Source organism: Cyrtonyx montezumae, unplaced genomic scaffold, assembly GCF_038088225.1.
Source record: "Cyrtonyx montezumae isolate F1298 unplaced genomic scaffold, pur_monq_1.0 scaffold_0, whole genome shotgun sequence".
Lineage (NCBI taxonomy): Eukaryota > Metazoa > Chordata > Aves > Galliformes > Odontophoridae > Cyrtonyx > Cyrtonyx montezumae.
Genome location: NW_027071824.1, coordinates 52,476,025 through 52,498,011, shown reverse-complemented (window position 1 = coordinate 52,498,011; position 21,987 = coordinate 52,476,025). Strand labels below are relative to the sequence as shown.

Below are 21,987 nucleotides of genomic sequence, written 5' to 3'. Positions count from 1 at the left end.
CATTAGACTAATGCATTCAGCACAGGCAGAAAACTCGATTTACCATAGCTACAGCAATGAATTTCCATTACGATGACAGCTTCAACCACATCATGTCCGGAAAACCAGCCAACCACTGCCTTTTAAAGAACGCACACATTTTACACACAGAAAACGGGGGGCCGTGTGTGGGGTTCCCTTTCTCTTCGCAGCTAAACGGAGGACAAATTGCCATGTCTGTGCATGTCAGAACTCCACGAGCCGAAAGGTGGAGGCATCCGGACTTTTTGCAGGCAGCGGTACCCTGCGCAGCGGTGCGGTGCGGTGAGCAGCGCCCGTGTTTGCAACATTTCTGTTTTAGCTACCCCTCCTCTGTTGCCATAGAAACCAGCCTGTATCATCGTCTCTTTGTCCCGATCATGCAGCAGTGTGGCCCAATATTGCGCTTACAATGGGGAGAACCACTCGCTCTGTTATTTTGATCGTTTCAATGGGAGCTGGGGAGCAGCGCTCGGGACCTTTGTGGCAGCAGTGCTGTGAAGTGTGTGGGTACAGCCCATCACTGCCCTTCCAGCTGCTCACCTGCGAGAAAGAGCCGAGTCCCTCCTTATTCAGCACACTGCTAGCAGCTCTCCCCTAAAAAAAAAAAAAGAAAAAGAATGTCTATAATACATATAATAAATAATGGTCATAACAACCCTGTCACGCTCCATTGCCTGCTCTTGATCAAATTACACCAGCGAAGGGGCTTGTCGCAGTTGTTCCACAGCTCCCCACTGCCCACTTCACATGCTCGTGTACATCGTTAATGTGGTGTTTATTGCAAAATGTGCTTCTCACCTCTGCTCATTCCCATTCCTGTGAAGGTTTCATCAGATGTCTCGTGGCTGTGGTCCCTGCTCTCCAGTCCTGCACCAGCTTGGCTTTGCTGGCTTTAGAATCGTAGAACCATTAAGGATGGAAAAGACTGCCAAGATCACCTGGTCCAACCCTAATCCACCCCCACCATACCCACTGACCACGTCGTCCCTCAGTGCCACATCTCCATGTTACACCTCCAAGGACTGTGACTCCACCACCTCCCCCTGGGCAGTCTGTGGCACTGAATTCAGGAAGAGCTGCAGCTGGGAGAGGTCTCCAGGTTTCACAGCAGAGATGTTGGTTTAGGGGGGCTGCCAGTGCCCGTCTGCATGGACAGGGGTGAAGCTGAGGAAGAAGAGCCAGGCACCCAGCTCCTGCACCTTCCCACCAGCATCAGCCATCAGTGAGGGCATGCACCTTCAGGACAGCTGGTGCTCTGCCCAAAGCCAGAGAAAAGCTTTGTGCCTCCAGAGTGGGAAAAAATAATAAGTAGAAATTCGGTAGATCCTGGAGAAACAAGGCTGCCTTTTTTTATTTTCTTCTTTTTCTCTTTTTTCTTGCATTTCTATAAATTCAACAGATAAATCTAGGTGTGAAAAAGAAGTATTATCAGTGGAGAATGGGAACAACTGTTTTCTGCTTTCTTCTGCTTGTATCAGAAACCCACAGTGCTTGCAAAGGTGCTGGGTAAGGAGGCACAGCTCAGCCTTCAACCCGGCAAAGTCCTGCAAGCCCACTTTCTCCCTCTTCTCTTTTTGCTTGTTTTTGCTTGTTTTGTTTTTAAATCAGGGCCAATGGGGCAGCACTCACAGCTTCCACTACAAGAACAAAGTAGAATGAAGCTGGAAACCTACACAAATTGCATTCCCTAACAGGATAAATTGGGAAAAGAGTAATTAAAAAAATAATAATCAAGACAAGACCTTTCCAAGACCTTTCCGACACTGTCCTATCTGCTAGGGTGTTTAAAACACTGAGTGTGACTCTTTGCCATCCCCATCACTCCCTGTTTCCTCAGCAGACTCAATATGGCTGCAGCTCATCACACTCAGCACTGGCACATGTCACAAACACAACAACACAACATCGAAAACACAAACCCTGGCTCCTTTCTTCACTGTTATCCTGCATTTCCCTTTATGCTCTGCTTGTTGTTGGGCAGAGCCCAAAGATGGATCAAGATTTGGGTGCCCAGCCAGGATATTGCTTACCAGCCCATGTCAAGGCAGACAGGAGCTGTTGGGTGTCCTGCAAGATCACACCAAACCTCCGTCCCAGGCAGCAAAAAAAAATCTACAAAATTATTCAGGTTTACTGAGAAAGGAAATTATAAGTCCACAAACAGCCCATGCATATGCATCCTACCAGGCATGCGGGCACAGGACCAGGCAGGGCCTGGGGTGTGGGATCTGCCACCAGAGGGCAGGTTTTGTAATTTGCTTCACTCTTTATTACACTTATTGATTTAAAAAATATTCTAACAGTTCGTTTATTGCTGTGTTAAAGAGCTCAGAAAGGCAATAAAGTAACGTGGTGTCCTCAGTGATAAAAGCAACAATCCTTCAGAGATGTAGAAATCATGTCTTCCTCCCCTTCTGAGCTTGTTTTAGGGAAACCCCAAGACTGATAGCACCCAAAAAGCAGAGTGCTTGGACAAAATCCCCACACCTGAAGCAGGTGAGTGACATAAGGTGCAAATAACCGCAGCCAGAACTGGAGCACCAGCACAGCTTGCTGCAGCTAAGAAACAGAGCTCCTTTTCGTCTCTAGGCTAATCTAAGGGACCTGACTCTAATGGTCACTTCTCATGTATTTATACAGCATTGAGTTCCCATGGACCATGTCTGCCTGTCCAGCTCTAGCAGTGGTGCTCAAACCCTGATGCACCTGCAGGATCAGCACAAAGAGGTCATGCATCTACTGTACCGCTGGTGTTACCAATGTGCCAAGGTTTCCATATCTGTGCCCACCAAAATGGATGCATGCTACATAGCACAGGGTCTTTGTTCAGTACCAAGCCCAGAAGATGCTGGTCAGAGCATCTTGCTTCAGAAACACCAAGGTGATGGCAATTGCTGCATTGAAGATCGAGGCAGAGTCAGGATTATTTTTTGCATGACTTTCCATTGCTAATTACATTAGCTGTGCCTGACAAGGATAAGGCATTGAAAGGCTGAATTAGAAACTCTTCACTGCTTATGCACCGAAATTGTTATTTGTGAGGCAATGCACTAAAACATCAGCTTTTTATTGGAAGAGCTTCAGTAATACACAGAGCCACCCCATCTGGGGAGCAGTGAATGAGGGGAAGTAAGGTTTAAGAAGAAAACTGAGCCACCTTCCTACAAGAGCTCCCACCACGCACTTGTAGCACCCCACGGCCCCATACATTGCTCCTTCTGCAGGGAAAATCCAGTCAGCCTTAGAACCATTAAGGCTGGAGAAGACCACTAAGATCATCTAGTCCAGCCATCAGCCCATCACCATCATGCTCACTAAACCTTCTACCACCATGGAAAACAAAGCAGTTTAAGTTCCTTTGCTAAAAGGGTACTTATCCCAAAAGGGCAGCTTTTCTAGGCAGCCTTTTTTTATGTGGGGATTTCCTTTATTCCTGGAAATTTCCAGGATTTGAGTAAGCAGCACCAAAAGCTCTAAATTCTGGCTGTTGGACAGTGTGGGACTGTGAGGTGGTGAGAAGTGCTAAGTTCTTGTCAAGTGGATGGGGTCTATGTTAACAAATGTCATAAGGAACAATGTACTCAATGACTGGCTCAATGAAAAGATAACAGAAGCAACAATCTCAACATTGTGTCTTTCAAGCACAAATAACCCACCTGAATTAGCACAGCTGGGCAGTAATTGTGTCTGAGTAGTAATTAAAAAGACAAAATCTTCCAGATTTTTTTCACTGGACGTAATGCTGCAGTACCCGATGGGATGGGGATAATGACAATGGGTGTTGCACCTGAGCAGGGTGAAGGACAAGGAGCCATTCCTAGCAAGAGATTTGGTCCCCAGAGTGTGCTCTGGAACCACTCATGGGAGCAGCAGGGTGAAGAGAACAACCCTTTCCTGCAGCAGGCTGCAGGCAGAAGGCCAAGGCCACCATCATGTGAAGATCTTGCGGCCTGCCAGGAGTGGCAGCCTCATGAACAGCCTCTTATCAGCACATCCAAGGCCAGCAGGCTGGATTTTTCTCCTTAGCTGTAAAAGCAGTACACACCTCCATATATGTTTGCATACTCATTTTTCTTTATTCAATGGAAAAAAAATTAAAATCAGTCGCTATCCAAATTCACTGCAGTCATCTCTCTTTTTCTCTTGGCAAGTGCTATTTTCAGTCTATATGCATGCGTAGTTATACTACAGTCTAACTATTTTTTAAATTACATATGGCAGTCTAGTTTATAGATTTTAATTAGCTGGGGAGTTGGACAGCCACCATCAGCTGGGAGTTGTGTTGTGTTTGCACACAAACTCAGCTGAGGAACTCCCCACACAGCATCTGCTGGTGCTGCCGGGGACAGGGGGAGCTCCAATCCCAGCTTCTTTGCTTCGGGAAGTACAGAAGAGAAGGAAGCACAGTTTAGACCCAAGCATCTCAAAGCTGCGTGAAATTGGGAATTGCCAGACAGGCTCTACTGTCCTTCTACCATGTGCAGCTCTTCCCATCACAGGGAATTAATTATGTGACCTGGCAGAGAAGGTTCAAGCTTTGCAAGTGGCCTCTGCTCAGTGCCAGAGATGAGCCAAATTTTATTCCCAGCTGTGGAATTGCTGCTAACAGAAGAAGAATAATAAAGAAAGCAGAATCAAAGCGTCTTTCACAGAAGTTATCTGAGCCAGTCAATTAATTGCTCAGAGTTGAATTTCAGAAATCACACTGTGGTTATAATAAAACTAATCTAATTTCAATGATGATGTTTCTGAAATAAAAGGTTTGATTTTAGGGTTTTCCTTACATTCCCCCTCCTCCGCTGTTTTGACACTTCCATCCTTTTCAGGCTGGCACGATGTGCATACCAACAAGCTCTGCCTGCGTCTAACAAGCTGAATTATTTTATCACTGCCTAGCCTACAACCTCACATCTACAGAGACCTGCAGCACAAAGGCTGGTGTCAACCTCCACGTCGGTGCTGTTGTAATATTTAACACTCAGCACTTATATGGAGACTCAAAGCAATGCAATGATTAATTGCTGTCATTCCTGCAGATCTCCCAGGCTCACATTTGACCAAGGGGGGCACGCTTCTCTTTTAAGAGATGCTGGGGTTGGTACAACACAGCTCTATTTTCAACTTTAATTGGCTTTTAGTGGCGAGCATAGGGCTTGCTGCACTGGGCAGGGCTCCCTGGTCAGCGCAGGCAGCTCACCTGACCTGCTGCTGCCCTGGTGCCATCTCACAGACATTGCTGAAGGCAATCCTGGATCCTGCTGCAGCCCCACGTTGTATACAGGATCAGGAGAGCAGCCAGTTGTCGTGCACCTGAATTTTTTTGGAGGGCCCTGCACAGCTGGGTGCATCAAACAGATTGAACCCCTGCATGAGGCAAAGGCAGCACTACGTTTCATCTCTTCGTTTCAAAAGGACCTAAGTGATTGTCACCTGGGCCTCTGAACCTCACCACTCTGTCATGGACAGTGCCTATTTTACAGCCATTATAGTCTAATCTCATCTAATGTGATTTACACACGGTAATTAATAGAGCTTCAGCTGTAAAGAAATCAGTCATTCAATTTGAGTTTAATTTACTGCACATGCATACATTAGACAGCACAAATTCCATAGCTGTGATCAAGGCATGGAGGAATGATTGCATGCTGTGAAAGAAAAAATAGAACAGTCAATAAACGGCATGCTGCTGGCCTTCCACACCTCGTAGTAGTGGGAGGATGGCACCTCAGCACAGACCACAGAATCACAGAATGGCTGGGGTTGGGAGGGATCCTAAAGACCATGGGCAGGGTTGCCACCCACTAGATCAGGTTGTCCAGGGCTCCATTAATCATTAATCAACTCCCCATTGGGTGTAACCCGCTCCTGTTGAATTTAAAGGAACAGCCTGCCTTCTAGAACTGCTGTTGAACTTGGACCAGAAAGTCTGAAGACAAATACATCCGTTATGGTAATACCAAAGCCATTTCTGGGGAAGAAATATGGACAAGTTCTTACTCTTTCATAGTTAAAACGTATCCTAATGGTTTACTTCTTACACTTCAACTGTTTCCAGACTGCCCTTCCCACTGGTGCTCTGCCTTCAGTCCAGCACCAGTCAGGCCGTCCTGTTCCAATGACCTCAACTCTTAGACCTGTGAATTCAAATTGACCCAGTGTTTAACACCAGTGTTAGACAGAAACAAAAATGTCAGTCCCCAGCCACGACTATAGCCAGCAAAATCCCCAGGAACCACTGCTCTAGGGGTCACGTTGACTTTTCAGGAAATAGAGTGTAATTCTAACTTGGCTGAGGGACCTGATCCTGCAGTCATACCTTACCCACGTATTTTTCTAGGGTTTTCCTCCAGAACGTATGAGCTCCTCCAGCTTTGTCCCTTTAGGCTGGTAACACTGCTTGTATAAAAAGGAAAGCACTCACACCTTTTTCTGGAAGAAACGGAAGATGGTTTTAAAACAATTAGTCAAGGTGGCCCAAGGAGTCTCCTTTGTGCCATTAAATTTGACATCAGTGGTGCAATTTCCCTGTTTAATTATCAGAGCATACATGTGGAAGGGTTGTACATGGAAGCTGAAAGTGCTTCATGATTCAGCACACATTTGAAATTAAATTCTAAGTAGAGTGTAAGTAACTTGGCTTAAAAAGATTATAATTAGCCTTACAATCTATTATGCTAATTAGATTATAATTTTCATTGCTGGTAATTGTTCCACTAGTTAACTGAGTGACAAAGATAAATGATATCCGCAGAAAATTATTTTTCCCATATAAACAGTGGCTGGATAACCAATGGGAGCAATTTTGATATCACATCTAGAGCTCAATACTGAGCTGAAATATCCCAAAGTTATCCCATACTCCTTTATTTGTGTTTGCTCCCTGAATTCCTAGGTCCTCAGCATGACACAGGCAATGAAGAAGATGCTCAAACTACAGAATAAAAGGAATTCAAGCATACGTCCAAATTCTAATAAAGAAACCCCGTGCTTTGCAAAGTCTTTGCTGAGCAGGAAGAAAAGACAGCATCCCAGCTCTGCACAGCTCTCAAAAGCACTAGCTGCTGGGGACATTGATATACTGTGTCTCTACACAGGATGTAATCTCCAGGTGACAATGTTGTGCTGAGGATGCGGGCAGCTCCCAGCCTGGCACTCCAGGTACCCCCACACCTGGTGTTCCAGCTATGGGCGCTCAAGGGAGAAACACCAGACAGATTTCAGCCTGGCAGATTGTACAGTACGGCTGAACTGGAGATACCTGCAAGAGGCCCACAGAGGCATATTCTTTTCCAAAGTAAAGCTTAAGCCTCAAGATGGGCTCATTAACACACTGATTCTTGCTACTTAGGGGAAACTGCCTTTCTCATCCTTTCGGCTCGATCTTTAAATAATCTTACTGTTATTCCTTACTATGGATTTTCCTCAGTAGTCTTTAAATGAAAAAGATAAACAGACCTAAAGAAAATCAGCAGTTTTGAATGAAACAGTTAAAAACAAAATAAATGGATAAAATAAACCTCCATCTACGCCTTTCTCCTCCAGAACAAAAAAAAAAAAAAAAAAAAAAGGGGAGGGGGGAAACAAAACCAAACCCACAGATAAAAACCAGCAAGGCATCCAATGGAACAGTTGCAGTGGTTCCTGAAGAAATTCATACCCTTGCTTCCCCCTGCTGGAGGAAGAGCTGGAATTACTGAAATTAAGTAATTTTAAATAGGGGTATCCTATTTTCCCATACAACTCAGAGTTTCTTCCTTCACTATATGTTTTGGAAGGGCTTATAATGATTTTGCATAGCTTTGTGCAGCAAAGTAGAAAGAAGCGTTGTGACATTCCCCTTAGTGCTGATTGACCACTGACAACATTTAGGGGGCAGGAAGCTTACATCACTTTATGCAAATACAAATCATTTTTATAATTCATTCCTTTTACTCACTCACACCTACTTCAAATGTAGCTCATGTTTCACCAAGCAGTGCTGATCTAACCTGAATCTACTTCCCCGTGCTTACATCTGACAGCCTTCCAACACCAGTACGTGGTTAGGCCAGAGGTGCTGCATCACTCATCTGCCTCTTCCAGCCACCTCCAAGCAGATGTCCATGGAAGTGACTTCTGCAAAGCCCTGGAGGTGTCAGCAGATCCTCTGCTTGAGGGGCAGGACCTGCTCTGATCTCCAACAGAAGGGAGAGAGTTGACTTATGCTGAAGTGATCTCAAACACCTCCTCATCTCCATCTCAGCAGATTTGTAAACTGATGCACTGCTACATTGCTAATATTTTCAGGAGAGAAAGTACCAGCTTGCCTTCTTTACATTATGAACTAGGTTTCCAACAGCCTTGCAGTTCCTTTCCTTGCACCTTCTGTAAGATTGCCTTGAACACGCAGAAGACCAATGTTTAAAAATGAATTAGACTTAAACCTCGTTATTTCAATAAGTATCCACAGTTTCCCTAGTCCCAGTGTAACCACAGCTGTTATCTTTAATTTCTAAGAAAAATACTTCACTGTTCAGATCAGAAATTATTTTTTTAAATCACTTCAAAGCATTTACGTCTTACAGATGCAACTCAACCCCTCATAGCAAAATGTAGCAACCAGTAATCAGAATGCTCCCCCTCTTCCCATGCCTTATTATCCTTTTTCCTCCTAACAATTTCCAACTTCTAACAATGGCACACGTGCTGTGAGTTGCTCCGGTGGAACAACGCAAGTTTGGCATTCATTTTGCCATTGATAATAAGTGTCCAGCACATATTCTTCACACATTTCACTCACCAGAGCAGCGTTGGCTTGAAAGAGTTTAGAAAGCAACCAGTGCTTTTTATTGCTAATTCTTTACTGTATTTTGCAAATAAAATATGGAGTTAAAAGTCACTTAAAGCACACCTAGACTTCATACACCTGATATTGCTTAAGCTTTGCACTTTTTTCCTGTATGATATGCACTTCAGAAGTACTTTGAAAGATACCATAACCTCATTTAGAACATTTCCAAATTTTATTTGCAACTATTGCAATTACAAAGAATAGATCAATGTAAATTTGCATTTAAAGTGACATCCCTTTTTAATAAACAAGGTTATAAGTTAGTGCACAGCTGATCTGGCCTTGGGTGATTTCCATAGGATGGAGTCTTCTTTGCATGACAACTCGTCCCACGTCTCACACCATCGCACTGTCATAGCTGTGAAGAAGAATAATCTGTCTGTTGCTTTTGACAAGTCATAAAATAAACCAACAGTCCCGATTCTCTCTTCCCTGAACTTAATAGCCAATCCTTCTTCTAAATGGGTTGGGTAGAATCACTGTTATTTACAGACCTGAAGGAGACTGAAAAAAAAAAAAAGACCAAAAAAACCCAAAACACCTCTAAACTTTAAGAGATGCACATTATTACAACTGAACAGGCATCAACTTTTCCAGTTCATTGGTGAGAATTCAGAATTGATGCACAACACGCACTCTCTGCATGTTATACTTTTGGCTTTCCAGCATTTACCTTTTACAAAGGCATTAAGCAAAAGTCACCAACATGGCCCCACAGAGATGCTTTCAGGCATTTTGTTTATCAAAAGATTCAGATCTTCTGCTGACCTGGTGAAATAAAGGCTTAAAAATGTTTTAAGCCCCAGTCAAAAAAGCTTCATTTCCTTCATTATCTTGGGCATAAAAAGACAACAGTCCTAAAAAAGCAGCCCTCTGGTATATGTGGAATGTGGCAATAGGTATCATGTTAATGTATAATAATCAATTGTTAAGTGAAACAGATTTTTAAAGCTATGAATGATGTGAGCAGTATCACAGCAAAATATTGACAGAATACCACAAAACCAAGTTTGAAAGTTGAGCAGATGTTGTTTGACTCAACAGAGATGTGTAATGTCAACTATACCAAAACATCTTCTAAAATAAATTCATAATGCAGAAAATTTGATTGTAAGTTTTCTTCTAGCTAGTAGTACCTTCTATTTAAATTGGACCCTAACTCATCAGACAATACATAGCCCAGACTTTCAGATATTTATAATAAAAAAGCTTTTATTTTCAATTGAAACAAATGCACCATCCTGCACTCGAAGGCTATAATGAGCCATAAGCATATTCCAAGGTTGTATCAATGGCAACAGATTTGTTTCACCTCCACTGAGAAGTTACATAATGCACTCTTAATTGGTAAAGAAAAAATTAACTCAGCCTTCTCAAAGCTTCTGTACTGTGTTTCTTATTTAGTGTACAGTTCCACAGTCAGACCAAGAGCTTGCAGTGTGTGCAGATATCATAGTTAATTAACGGTATTGTTTTAATCATCATCTTCCTCCTCTTCCTCTTCTTCCTCAAAACTGTCTTCAAAGCCTTCGCTGTCTTCCTGGTCCTCATCACCTTCTATTGCTGTATCCCATTGAGGATGATTTTCTGGCACTGGTTTTGCTTCATGAACTTCCAGCTATAATTAGATTAAGAGAAAGAAAGAAAAGAGGAAGAAAGAGTTATGGAAAATACAAACCAGTTTGAGAGAATAAAAACAGAAGTAAAAAGGACATGCTGCACAAAAGTGATAGTTAAAAAAAATCTGTTTCTGGTAAAAAAAAAAAAAAGCATGCCAGGTTTTCTCACTAACTGGATGTATGTAAGCAGAGAGAACTTGTGTGGCAGAGCTCAAGATATAAGGCCAGAGCAAAATATATTGCAAAAATTCTGAAATATGAAATAAAAAAGTGTTAAAATGCGCACACTGGGAAGCATCACAAACTTCTGTTCTATTTAAGCCAGTACAAAGTTTCCACTACTGGGATCAGACAGATAATGCTTCAGAGCCATATTAGAATTAGAACACACTGAATTCTTAAAGATAATGAGGCTGTTTGTTCGTTTGCTTAATAGCCAACACATAATACAATTAAACATCACCTTCAATGGCTTAATCTGGTCCAAACCCATGTATGAATCTGATCTTAAATAGACTGTGTACTGATAGTTTCCAGGCTTGCCCGGTGCTGGGAATTTCAGCTCTACCTGCAAAACAGAATTTGCTCCATGAGTTCTTACTACTTTGAAGTGACACATTAAAACAGATAACTGAGTACTCTAATGATCAATAAGTACTTTTACAGACTCATATATATATATATAAGTTCCTAATGAGTGGCATATCCACCAATCTCTACAGAATACAGCTGCAGAAAAAAGACAGAATACCCAAAAGCACAATATCTCCTATTAAGGACAAATAATGAGACATTTTTTTCCCCCAGTTCAGACCAAAGTAGCTCTACATTTTTCAGTACACAACATCACCCCGTTGTACACTAAGTCTTCGAGATCCAAACAGGCTTAAAAATTGAGTCTGCTGGAAGTATTAGCTTAACTCTTCTGTCGTTTGAACTGGAACATGAAATCTATTTTACAAGTACAAAATAAACTAAATCTCCAGTTTTCAGAAAAAGTGAGAGCAGCAAAAAGTTATGGTCTCAGAAAGGCTCATGTGAGCTGAGACTAATTAATTTGTCACAGCTTCTATTTTACAGAAAAAAAGAGTACTTAGTATTTCTCACACATTTGAATAACTTTCTCTAAAAATGATCACTTCGTATGAATATTGGTTTTCATAAGCTTTCGATATCAAGAAAAAAATTATGATCTGGAAAGAAAGTTAAAAGGCTTCTCAAATTTTTTTTTCATTTTTCCACTATCAGTTTTCACAGTTAAAAGGCTCCTGTCTGCTTCTGTGAGAACAGTAGAATTTGTTTCCTTTCTTAAGAGACAAGTATAAAAAAATTAAAATTTAAATCAATTCCATGTATTTGCATACCATGAGATGTTTCGGGATGGCTTTGTAATATTCAAAAAGTAAATTCTTCCAGTACTTACCTCTTCTTTATCTTTTAGTGTACAAACATGATATGGCATACATATTAGCATCTGCTCCTTCCGATCGGCAATATATAGCCACCACCACTCTTGTTTTTCCTTTCATAAATGAGAAAAAATAAAATATTAGAAGAGTCACAAAAAGATCTTCTGCACTTCACCACTAGTAGCTATGACTCACTGGGTCTTATAATACAGATACAAAAGTGTACGTGTGTTGGGAAGGGCTGAACGGAGGGGTTAAAGACTTGTGGCTATGTACTAACAAAATTCATAGTATATGCTGCATTCAAAAAGCAACCAGGTTATCACAAGTAGCTGTTTGACTTGGGGAGGCTTCATTCCATATAGCCAGCCTAAGATACCGTGTCAGACACGGAAACATTCTGAAGAATTGTGCCCGAAGAGGATTAATGAGCAGATTTCATACCACAGCAACACCATCCATTTCATATAATACTACCTTGGGTCTTCTGACAGAAACCCAGCCTGGATGAAAAGCATGCACAGCAAAGCATGCTACTAGACAGTTAGAAGTACTCTTCCCAGTAAACAATCTTTTTCAGGAAAGAATGTATTGCCTTGGTTTGTTTCGCCCCTCCAAAAGACAGGAATCTGCTGGTAGTTGGAATTTGGATGTGGTAATTTTTCACTTCAAGGAACTATAGGCAATATTGATATTTGTAAAGGACAACAAACTGTTTTAAAAGAACTACGGGTTTCAAAGGTACTAAAAGCAGAATTCCTAAACAAAATAAAACTAAATGCATGCTGCCCCTCATAAAAGCAAGTCACCATGCAAAAATAGTAGTTCATCCCTCAACTGGAGTCCAATTTGCAGTCATTCTCAAATGGGAAAAGACTATACAACTCCTTACCATCACTGCTTTAACCACTACTCCTTTTTGGCTAACCCTCTAATACATGTTTTAGAACAACAACAAAAACATACATTGATTTAATCAAAGCTTTCTATTGGAAGGATAGTTTAGCACTGCAATGCAAGTTTCCATCACCTCCCTAAGTCTTCTCTTTAAAAAAAAAAGAGAGAGAATAGCAAATAGTAAAGGGATAGGTAGATGAAAAGAAAACAATGAGGAAAAGGACTAGAAGAAGAGAAGTAGCTAGGTAATAGTCACAACAGCATAAACTTACCCTTAAGGAGAAAATGGGGGCTTAAGACCCTATACCTTTTAGGCAACCCAAATGTTATGTTGCTGAGTTACGAGACAATTTCTACACACTCTTGACAGTCTGGTAACTGGTCAAGTTAGACCAACAGAGCAAAGCTCTGAAGATGTCTTATGATAGCTATGTAAGTCGAGCTCCAAACCAGAAGACCAAATTTTATGTATTTACATCACCAACCGCCACCAGGTGGTTGTTTCAGTGCTGGAAGAATGCTGCTCTTTTTTTAATCTAACAATATTGGAAGGACTGACTGAAAGGGTATAGAGGGCTTTAACAGCATTGCTGCACCCAGTCCAAATTCCACAGGTGGAAACCAAATTCTGCTAACATGTAGAATTAGAAGATTTTCTCTTCTCCCCTCAATAGTCCAAAATTCTGTGTACTCTCCCCTTTTCGAACACTTCAGAACCAGTGTCCCCTGGTCTGATATCTAAAAAATGAAGGTCAAAAGTAAAACAAAAAAAACCCACTAAAATAATTTACTTTTTCTCTTTAAAAGTGGCTTAATTTCTATGCAAGAAAGGATTACCATCACGTGATTGAAATATTCAACTAGTAAACTATAGATTTATAACACCATCAACCAAAAGACCCTGATTAGCACTGCTCCATCCCAGAGCAGGAGTGTAGAATCGACTCAACATGTTAATGCCCATTCTCAGCATATAAAAGTAAAAGCAACTGCATCACAGCAACATAACAGCATTCCTTCATGTGTTTACAACAGCAGGCACAGAGAACAGGACACAGAACTATTTGGGCACTACTCGGGACCAGAATTGGTTATAAGAAGCTCTTTTTGCAACTACTGTCAGTGATTTTACTTATAACTGTCCCACAAAAGTCAAATTATTTGAACTCTAAGTTCCAGCAATAAATACATTGTCAATTTCTTTAACAGCTGTAGTGGAGAAGAATCTTATGCAGTAGAGATGTTTATTTCCTAGCCGAGGGGTTCTAAGAATAGAAAGCTAGACAATGTAAGTAGCACTGATGAACAAGAAAGGACTGCTGTGGTTCAACCCAGCAGCAGCTCAGCACCATACAGCTGCTCGCTCACTCGCCCACAGTGGGTCAGGAGGGAGAAGTGGAGATAATGTAAAAGTTGTGGGTTGAGATAGACAGTTTAATTGGATGGAAAAGGAAGGGAAAGTAAAAATAACATCAACAGTAGGAGTATATAAATAAGCAATGCACAATGCAACTGCTCACCACACACTGACTGATGCCCACAAGTAGCATTTACTCTCCCCACAAGCCAATTACCCCCCATTTCTATTGTTCAGCATGTCAGATGGCATGGGATATCCCCCCGGCCAGTCTGGGTCAGCTGTCCTGCTCCTGTCCCCTCCCAGCTCCTTGTTGGCAGGGCACCACAAGAAGCTGAAACGTCCTTCACTCTGTGTCATCACTGCTCAGCAACAATTAAAACACTGGTGTGTTATCAGCATTATTAGCATCCTAAACCCAAAACAGAGCAACATAGCAGCTATTAGGAAGAAAATTAACTATCCCTGTTGACACCAGGTTATAAATCAAAAGACATTAATCTCATATTCAAAGGATTCTACAGAGTAAACTCTGGAAGTAAAGCTCCTGAACGCAAAGTAATTTTTTACAGAAAGGACAACTGTGTAAGAGTGTCATTTTCTACTCTCTTATTGGGTGGAATTTAAAGTTTATGCCTGTGAGAATCTGGCAAGCTAACAGGCAAACGGGCAAAATGCCCTTTTAACAGATGGGTGCAAGGTTTGGCATGTCAGCAAACCAATATGTTCATGAAATTGGATTTCTAGGACCAGTTTCTGCCTAAAAATGTCAAAACTACAGTCTGTGCAGTTTCTGGATCTATGGATGTAGAAGCAGAAGATAATTATTTAGGAACCTGTACAGATTAAAGATTAATCATTGGCAGAGTAATCAACTACCTACAAACTTAGATGATGGTGTTAGGACTGCCTTCTGAGGACCACTGCAAGAGGCTCTGATACACTCAAACACCCATAAACCTTGGAAATACAGGGATCGATACAACACTTCGTCCTTAACACCTCTGAACTGACAGTGACCACAATATAACACATTGATCACAATAAAACAGTGACCACAGTGAACACAGTGACCACAATAAAACAGTATAAATCACAGAGGGGAAAAAAATACACACAGTGTTTTGTTCTTTAGATTTTACAAGTCAGCTCTTTGAATGTGTTCCAACTGCAGTACTAAGTACAGCTGCATTTAACTTTCAGGAAATCAGTGAAGACTGGAAAACTTATAACTGAGATAACACGTATATCGTTCAAGTTCAAACATTCAGTTCAGACCTAGATTTCTTTTTAGTCATTGTACTGCATTTTGTTTTTATCATAAAATCCATCAGCAGCTGTGTATAACACAGCTGAGGTTTAAACAGCTTATTACTTAAGAGCAAGTAAAAGCAAAGTCTCTGATGGAAGTTTAGGTGCAGTACAAGAGAATTACCAACAGTCTGCACCCCTCTGGCCCTGGGCTTAGCATTTAACTCACTGTTTGAGCTCAAACCTATGACCAAACATCTTGCTATGAAGGCAGCTGGCTTAAGAGTTTGCTGCATATTTGATACGATCTAAGGCAGTCAGAAGAGCAAAATGCTTTTGAACCACTGGCCTAGAAAGAAACTATGCCCAAAAACTCCTCCTTTCTGGTTCCAATCTGATCATCTTCCAGAACACTAAGTTATTTGCTCAGAATGTAAAAGCCACATTTGAAAAGTCCTACCTTCTTCAAAGTGTTATTGTTGTGATGGGTTTTCAGTCGCCTGTGAACTGGTTAGCAGTTTGCATAAGAAACAACTGATAGGACTTTTAACACTTGAGGCTGCCACAGACACCACAGTTTATGCACAGTCCTGAGGCGTTATCCTTAAATACATTCCCATCTCATTTCTCTGACACCTCCTCACACCTGCCCTTATGTTTTTAAGCTGAACAGACAAGACTGCCCTGTGACTGGTTTGCACCACTTCCACAATACACTGTTGTACAGTGGCAGCTTTACTAACACTCTCCAACTTCACCCTGGTGTCGCCACTATGCTGTTGCACTGAGACTAGATGTTAAGCAGCAAATCAGAACTACCAGTGATCTAAACAGCTTCCCAGACACTGCTGTCATTACTGTTAGCACAGGACAGATTGGGACTTCCCTCTCTCACAGATGCTTGCAGTTTGCTAAAGAGCATGTATTATTATACCTTTATTCTGTGTTAGAGCTGCTGCTGTGCTTTCACATTCCATAACACAAAGGGAAGAAAAGTACTACAAATTAGAACCCAGTATCAGAAAAATTTAATTCTGACTTTATCCTTACGTAATAAATAAGCAAAAGAGAACCTTAGCTTTGTTGCCCTCAAAAAGAACTTTCAATTATATATGAGTTTGCAAGTCTCTGGGTAGAAAGAATAACGCATCAGTAGGTTTTATGAAAGCATCTGAGCGAAGTTAAGAGGATTTTAGAAAGTAAGACTTTCTAAATTGAAGATTAGAAACTTTTTCAAGTGTTAAAAAAGACTCAAAAAAAAAAAAGCAAAAAACAAAATAGTTTTTATATTAATTTACCTGATTCACAACCATAAAAGTTTTCTGATACTGACCTCAGGAAAAAAGAGACTGTAAACAGGATGTGTTATCTTTGACTTGGTTTCAAGAAGGGCTCGTTCTTTTCTCTGTATACTTTGCTGTAATTCTTGCCACTCCTGTCAAAGACAAATTTGAAGAGTTAGTGTGCACTAGCCATCTCCTGGAAAAAAATAAAAATAAAAATAGATAGATAAACATATAGATAGTATATATAAATAGTTAAAAGTACAATTAAAAAAATAAAAAACAAGCCATGGTAGAACAGTAACACTTAAGAGATCACTTGTAGGTATTTTAAAAAACAAAACACAGATCTGCAGGGCTTGGGCACAATCTTCAGAATTCTCCTCTGCAGCACTGCCTTCAAACATTAACTATGTAAGCTGTAAGTGTTTGCATGATTTTATTTTTTCAAATCAGAAGCTTATTCTCATCCTCTATGAGGCCTCCAGCTGCCTACTGACTCTTCTACTGCAAGACCTGTGGTACAAAATTCATCTACACCCATAATGCCTCAATTGCAAGTTCTTAAGCCACAGTTTCAAATGACTAAGCTAATAATTAACAGTAAAGTTTTCATATTAAGCAAGAACAAGTTCCTTCAACTACTTCATACTTGCAGTATGTATTATACAGTATGCAACAATAACTGGATATAAAGAATCAAGTTCAAAGAAAAGGTTTTATTTCACAATCTGTAGCAGTTAATAATCAAATTAAGCTGAAAGAAACACTGTAATCTCTCTCTGAAGTTATTTTTTTCTTGTCATTTTTAAGCTTTCTGTCCATGCTTCAAAGACCTTTCACTGCTCCCTCTAAAACAGACAAAGCTCTTCTGCCAGAATGAGGCCTGAAAACCTCTGGAGTACAAATATTATTCCTTCAACCTAGTACTGCCTTGCCTGAGGGGACGCTAGAGGATTAAAACGAGTTTTCTCTCAACCCCAGTGGTAGCATTACCCTTGAAGAGAAACTTACAGCTTCATCGTCTTTGTTTTGTTTCTCATCTTGTTCTCTGTCCGATTCCCTCTCACTTCCATCATCTTTTTCACTTTGAGAGTCCCTGTTTGTTTCTTCTTCTTCAGATTCACTTCCTTTATCAGAGATCTCTTCCTCTTCTTCCTTCACAACTACTTCCTAGTGGGGAAAATAACAATGAAGAAACACAACTCTTAGTTTGTCTGCCTTACAATAGTATGAAGCATTAACAGCACTTGTTTTAATGTCATGGCCCTCACTTCTTACTTTAACTACACTCCTGTGTCACAGAGAAGGTATACAGGGAAGATTATTTTTGATCACATGTCTTAAGGGGTACAAGGAAGCAATTTTTCTTCTCTGTATGATACCCACCACATACATAGGAGAAAACAGTGTTTGATTCTTCAAATACATCATACAAAAGTCAGAGAGAATCTAAGAAAAATACCTACAATGCAGCCTGAGAAATGGAGAAAACATCATGCAGAGCAAACGTAAAACTACTAAATCAATTCAATTTACCAGAAGAAATTCTCATCTCCTTTTTGCCCTCAATGAAAAGCAAAAGGTAGAGAACATTTCATCTCCCAGTTGGCAGCATAACAAAACTAATAAAAAGCAAATAAGATGACAGATTTCTAAACTAGTTAGGCACAACTGTCAGTAGGCCACAAGAAATACAACTAGGGTCATTCCATAGGATTTTACCACTGATTTTTAGATTTCAGGAAAGAAAGTACTTTAGAAAACATACTTTATAGAAGTATAGAATTAAGGGGGCAAAAAAAACCCTGTCAAATTAGGAACAATAAAGTGAACATAAAACTAAAACAAAAAACAAACAAACAAACAAAAAATCAGTGAATTTATGAGCTACCCCATTAGCTTGCTTTTGCTTCTGCTGTTTTGGTGTCTGCAATGAAGGAGTCACAGGTTTCTTTTTCAATGGCTTCTTTTTCTTTGATTTTGAAGCTTTCTTGGTTCCTTTATTCTTCTGTTGCCATCCTTTGCTCTTAACTTTGTTGCCATCTCCTTGCTGCAAGAAAGTGATATTTAAAATATTTTTTTCTGTTATCAAAATTTTAGGCATTCACTAGACTTCAAGCACTTTAGTTGAGAACCAAAGTTAGAAAGTGGAGTTCAAGAGACACCTAGTAGGCGTTTCTGAAAAGGATGCTTGAGAAATGCAAGATGAGCAACTCAAGAGAGTTTTTTTCTGTTAGTCAAGAAGAACATTTGTTCTTAACTTACCCCATCTTCTGCTGGTTGCTCTTCTGCCGAACATATAGACTGTTCCTTTTCAAACACTTCCTGACAGAGGAAGATGTGAAAAATGTTAGTGCCTTTCTGTACTAAAGGAGTGGATAAGGAAAGAGCTGATTTTATATTTGAACTTAAGCTAAATACAGCAAAATCGAGTCTGAAAGGGACAAACACAACAGGGGATTAACACATCAAAATTAAACGCTATTTCAAACATTTTGTCTGGGATTTTTCCATCACTAGCATTAAAAAGAAATTTAATTTAAAAATAAAAATTAAAAAAAAAAGGTGTCATCTTGTTCCTGAGAACCTGATTGTCTTATAAAACAGAAATCCTGCATCACAAAATCAAGCAGTAGTAAAATGCAAATTCTGCTCCAATTGTCAAAGCATTAAAAACTAACAGCTGCACTGCCACTCAGGGACACAGGACGACAATTAAACTAGAAATACAAAACATTAAGACAAAACACATTAGTATTCTGCAGGCCGGAATACCTCTACATAAAGTGAACGTTTCTGTGTATATCTTACTTCAAAACATAAAATACGCCATTAAAAATACATAAAAAATGTAAGGATGTGTCTTTATAGAATGATGGTAAATATGAGATACCACCACCACCACAAGAAATAAGCATCATATAATAAGGTAGCTCTAATTTTATCATTCATATCAAAGCTAGGTTGCCTAGTGTTGTTCACTCTTTAACCAGTCTCCTACAGGCTGTCAGACCATTTAATTAATTTATCAGTACAATTAAATTTGCTCACAATTTCCAGGTTTCTCCAGTAGAATGCCATGGTACTTTTTACTTTCTACTTACAGTACCTTCAGTTATATCAAGATGCTCCATTCTGAAATTCCACAACATGAACAAAAGCAAGCTGCACATACAGACTGCTTTCTATTAAGCTTCAATGTGCAGCCTAGTCCCCAGCAGTTATGCTCATAGCTGTATGCCCTCCTTAGTGGCTTAACTCAGACTTTCCATTTACTTAAACAGTTATCTGAATATTACAGATGTAAAAATTAATACTGTAGGCTATGTTGAGCAAAAACTTGTTTCTAAGTTCTTTGTACAAATAACGTAATTACTACATTTTAAGATAAAGTAAGCACAAGGAAGAAGTTTAACTTTAAGGATGTAGTATTATTTTGGTCACAACACATTGCTATTTTCTTCATATGGCACAAGCATACCTCCTTTATATTGTTGTATATATGCCACACTCTACTGCACTGAGTTTCCTAAGTGTCCAAAAATCAATGTATTTCTAACATTATGAATCCACATAAAGGAAAATCAATTTCACACATATCCTAAGTATTTGAACAAGCACTTCACTCTAGCTCAGGAACTTAGTTTCTGAATGTTTTTTTCCCATTGTTTAAAAATCACAGGGCAGTATCATCTGCCATATTCTCTTACTGTTTCATAGACAGCTGCAATGGGCCTGGCTGGACTTTAATCCCAGGAAAACTGTTTCACTCAGAAACAGAAATATAAAAGAGGGTTAAGAGTACAAGTCCTCAATTTCAAATCTTAATTTCACAGTGACATTTGCAAAGGAATACATTAGTTCCCCAGGAAAAAATGCTTGTTTATTACCACACAGTTGCACTTAGACTTATCGAACAAGTAATCTTAATACTTACTGCCATGGTCTGCCTCGTTAGCGTAACCAGAACAGTGACAAGAGAACCCACTGTAATATTGTTGCTGTCTTCATCATCCAAAACTAGCATAAAAAGAAAAACAAGGAATGTAATTAAACTTATTAAATATTATTTTCTGTTTGAAAAAGTCTTGACTTTGTCTCCGTTACGTCTAAATGTAAGCATGAAATCTCAAAATATTTTCAGTAAGTATCTTACAACATCAAATGTCCTATCAGGATGAGGGCTAGTAACTCAGCAAACTATAAAACAGTAACATTGAGTTTGAAATTTTAATTGCATGGAAATTAGAAAAAAATCAAAGTTAAGACTGCTGTGGGAACCATAATTCAATTATAATGTGCATTATATATATTAAAGTGTAAAATTTCAGACACATGAAATACCACATACGACCAAAAGGACCTTGTTATATTAGTTCTGGGAATTGTAACTTTGATTTTCCTGACTTTCATATGATTAACAACTCAATTTCAATGCCACATTAACAATCATGCATTTAATTCCTTTTTAAGGAGAAGGAAAAGGAAAAATAAAAGAACAGCAGTGATTACTTCAGTTAAAATATCAAACACAAAACCCAGAGGAAGACCGCTGAGGAGTTTATCTCTGCAGTCTATGAACTTAAGAACGTCCAGGGAAAAATATAACTAAATTCCAATGCAGAATTTTTATTTATATCCCTTCACAGGAAAGGATCTTTATTAGTTTTACATCCATGTATTTTATAGAACGTTAATAAAGAACTAAACAGAAAAGCACGTGCATTGTTCACTCCTCCTTATCACTCTGAGTGACAAATTATAGACAGAAAAGGTTTCCTTGTCAAAATATGGGAAATAAATATTCCATGGTAGAATTTTAAGCATTATTAAGAGCACTCGTTGAAACAGTACATACAAAATGTAGCTAAGTATGCCACGGAAAAACTCTGCCATGCACAAAAACCGTGCAAAGATGATCACAAAGAACTCATGCTATCAGCACCTCCAATTCAAAGACCTCGTAACTGACTCTCTATACCAGAACAAACTGAGCATAAATTCTGGAATAAGCACAACTTTTTAAAGAAAGCTAATAAAAGTGCTATTTCAACCAGAATTCCATATTCCTCATGAAACATTAAATGAGCAGATGAAATATCAAATAAGCTCCTGCAGGAGTAACTGTAGGTGGCTTGGGAATCTGTTAAATGTTTTAATGTATTTTATCTTGTCAGACTATAAATCTCACATACAAGAGCCCGTCACTCATGAAAGGATGTCATTTTCAAGGCACATAAATAATTGTGAGTTGCGCCCCAGAAGCCTTCAGAAGATTGCTGCCAAAAGACTACCAAAATGTCAGAAGGGTGACACA

General features: G+C 39.7%; 2 protein-coding genes across 2 annotated transcripts in view; both read right to left on the bottom strand.

The window, feature by feature from the left end:
* The window catches only part of SCML4 (Scm polycomb group protein like 4), a 53,834-nt gene extending 53,744 nt beyond the window's left edge, over positions 1-90 (bottom strand). The window contains exon 1 of the mRNA XM_065735541.1: positions 44-90. The gene's annotated coding sequence lies outside the window, so the exon portion shown is untranslated. The remainder of the gene's footprint in view (positions 1-43) is intronic.
* Positions 91-10,124: 10,034 nt separating this feature from the next.
* Positions 10,125-21,987, bottom strand: part of SEC63 (SEC63 homolog, protein translocation regulator) — a 52,955-nt gene continuing 41,092 nt past the window's right edge. The window contains exons 14-21 of the mRNA XM_065735499.1: positions 20,608-20,690; positions 18,936-18,995; positions 18,562-18,720; positions 17,682-17,840; positions 16,718-16,819; positions 11,894-11,992; positions 10,934-11,038; positions 10,125-10,469 (exon numbers count right to left, since the gene is read on the bottom strand). Coding sequence (XP_065591571.1) covers positions 10,326-10,469; positions 10,934-11,038; positions 11,894-11,992; positions 16,718-16,819; positions 17,682-17,840; positions 18,562-18,720; positions 18,936-18,995; positions 20,608-20,690 — 911 coding nt within the window. The 3' untranslated portion in view covers positions 10,125-10,325. The remainder of the gene's footprint in view (positions 10,470-10,933; positions 11,039-11,893; positions 11,993-16,717; positions 16,820-17,681; positions 17,841-18,561; positions 18,721-18,935; positions 18,996-20,607; positions 20,691-21,987) is intronic.